Source organism: Cystoisospora suis (genome assembly GCF_002600585.1).
Source record: "Cystoisospora suis strain Wien I chromosome Unknown contig_400, whole genome shotgun sequence".
NCBI classification, from domain to species: domain Eukaryota; phylum Apicomplexa; class Conoidasida; order Eucoccidiorida; family Sarcocystidae; genus Cystoisospora; species Cystoisospora suis.
Window position 1 is genome coordinate 17,804 of NW_027153201.1, and position 2,653 is coordinate 20,456.

A 2,653-nucleotide genomic window follows, 5' to 3' on the forward strand; every position below is an offset into this window, starting at 1 on the left:
GAGAGAGAAGATAGATAGATAGAGTCGATAGGTGGGGAGGAAGGGTTGGCTACCGGGTGTGAGGGTTCCTAGGAGAATAATCTCTCGAATGAATGCTTGAGATTGTTCTATTCGGAGAGAGAATTTCTTGGTATAGGGATTCTGGGCCTGCCCTTCGATCACTGGCTTTGTGTTGCCACTCTCTCTATGTATAAACACCCAGTCGTCGAGCTTATCACTCCACGACCATATGGAATACTTCTCTAATACCTACATACAAAGAAAGAGAAAGAAATGCAAGATAGAAAAGANNAGAAGATGAAGGTGAAGAGGAGAAGAAAGAAGAAGAAGAGAATAGAAAACAAGAAGAGGTCTTTTGGGTGGCACACAAGAAGAAAGTCGACCGGGGGTTTCTTTCTTCTCGTGTAAGACGAAAAGGAGAAAGAAGAGATCTTCAGAGAAATACGCTATGGACAACTAAAGGAAGATCACTTTCTCCACAAGAATCGAAGCCTAACGCCCTTTCCAAATCTCTTGGTTTAATAATATAGAAAGAAAGAAAGGAGAAAATGAAAAGATCGACAGAGATCTCCACCTTCACTCTATCTCTATGTCTTTAGTCTTCTTATCTATCTATCTATCTACCTATCTTTAATCTTTCTCTCTATTTATTTATCTATCTCTAGTCTTTCCATCTATCTGTCTATCTCTCGTTAACCTATCTGTGTAGCTATCTTCTTTTCTATCGACAAGAAGGCCAGCTTGAACTACTACTACACGGTGAAAGGACTTGTTCCTCCCTCTCTCTGAAGGACATACACCCTGAGACACCATTCATCCACCCTCCTTCCTCCTCTTCTTTCTGTGCATCTCTCTGTCTCTCCCTTTCCTTCTTTCTCCTTCTTCTTCTTCTTTGTCCCTTTCTTCTTCTTCTTCTTCTCTTCGTTACCGTTTGGCGAGGCCTCTTACATGGTTGCCGCCGGGATCTCCCGAGTGTATTTCATACTTGCTCAGCTCTGCATAGCCCTTTAGATCTAGATAGAGATGATGCACCTCCCCAGAAGGGAGGGCAGTTGTGAGCCATCCTATATCTTCTTCGATCTTCCCGTCTAGAGCTTTCTCAGGCCGAAGAGAAGCAATGATATAATCCTTTCTCGGCTGTGTTTGATAGCCCGTCTTCTCAGCTGCGACGTTCACTAACTCTAAGAAAACAAGGAGAAATATCGCGGTGTACATACACCAGGCAACACAACGACAAACTGCATGCATGCGGAGGCATATTAACCTCTTCTTCTACTTCTGAATAGAAGTCTTCCTTCTATTCAGAACAAGTCCATGAAGTTCCTTCCTTCTCTCTCTCTCTCTCCCCTCAAGCCAGACATCTCATAACTCTCCTGTCCCTCTCTCTAGTGAATATATATATCTATGTATAGAAGTCATGAAGTATAGATATATATCTATCTATATATGTGTATAAGTTCAGGTTGGTTTGAAGAGGCAACGATATGATGACTGAGATGGAGAAAGAAAAGAAGCATGAATGGGGTTCTCGTCTGACGAGTAGAACGGGTAACCCAGTGTGACAGAGACCTCCCTCTTTTAGCAACACTTTAATCCTTATCATTCCTCATCTTTTCATCTCCGTAGAAGCCCAGACATGCCTGTCTCCACGAGTGTTTTCATATCGGACAGAACAAGCCATAGTTGTAATATATATATCTATATATGTACATGTCTATCCCTACGTCCATCTGTCTCTCTTCCTGTATACTACTTCAATACACTTGTACATATATATATATAGATAGATAGATATGTATATATATGTATATGTATGTGTCTATAAGTATATCCGTGCATGCAGTAGGTGTGGTGTAGGTGAGTTTTCTATATGTAGAGAATGTAAGTCCTACCAGAGAACTTCACCCTCCTCTTTATCACGACTATTGCTATTATACTTCTCTTGAAGAAGATGAAGAAGAAGAAAAGAGAAATACCTACTTGGACCACGCGAAGTCCTCCTCTTCTTCTTCTTTTCTCTTTCTTCGTCGTCTTTGTGCTTCTTACCATTGTGACTGGCACAGTAGTGGTATAGAGGGCACTCATATTCATCCGGCATCTTCGAGCCGTAGGGACAGTAGTAGCCCTCGCGACACCTCCCTGCAGGCATAGCGTTGCCTACAGACGGACAGTACATGCCTGCGGGACAGATGAGACAATCCGAGAGCGTCCGCCCGCCTTTATATGGCTGATACGTCCCTGATCGCAAGAGAACAAGAAAGAAGGACAGGGAGGAGAAGAAGAAGAAGGACAAGAAGAAAAGGAACAAGAAGGAAGAGAAGAAGATGAAGATCGGGATGATGAGGGGGAGAAGAGTGATAGAGAGGAAGAGGACGAAAAGGTTGAGAGAAGGAAGAAAGGAAGAAAAACGAAGAAGAATGGGAGTTTAGGGATTCTGGAGATAAGGAGAAACGACTTGTAGAGAAGTCACGTAGGCCCAAGAAGGAAGACAAGGTGCGAGAGAAAGAGAGGGAGGGAGAGGGTGGTGGGAGAGGTATATATTACCAGTCACCTTTCTGCAACCCTAGCTTCTCGGTCTTCGTATGTATCTCTCAGTCTGTCCTAGTCAGCTTTGCATCTTCATTTCTTTCTTCTTCTTCTTCCTATTCTCTCT

General features: G+C 43.0%; 1 protein-coding gene across 1 annotated transcript in view; it reads right to left on the minus strand.

Annotated features, from left to right (window-relative positions):
- The window catches only part of CSUI_001011 (gcc2 and gcc3 domain-containing protein), a gene marked incomplete at its 3' end in the record, with an annotated part of 19,662 nt that extends 17,424 nt beyond the window's left edge, over window positions 1-2,238 (minus strand). The window contains exons 1-3 of the mRNA XM_068061217.1: window positions 2,047-2,238; window positions 949-1,181; window positions 54-249 (exon numbers count right to left, since the gene is read on the minus strand). Of these exons, the coding sequence (XP_067926806.1) occupies window positions 54-249; window positions 949-1,181; window positions 2,047-2,176 (559 nt within the window). The remainder of the gene's footprint in view (window positions 1-53; window positions 250-948; window positions 1,182-2,046) is intronic.
- Between the last annotated feature and the right edge of the window lie 415 nt (window positions 2,239-2,653).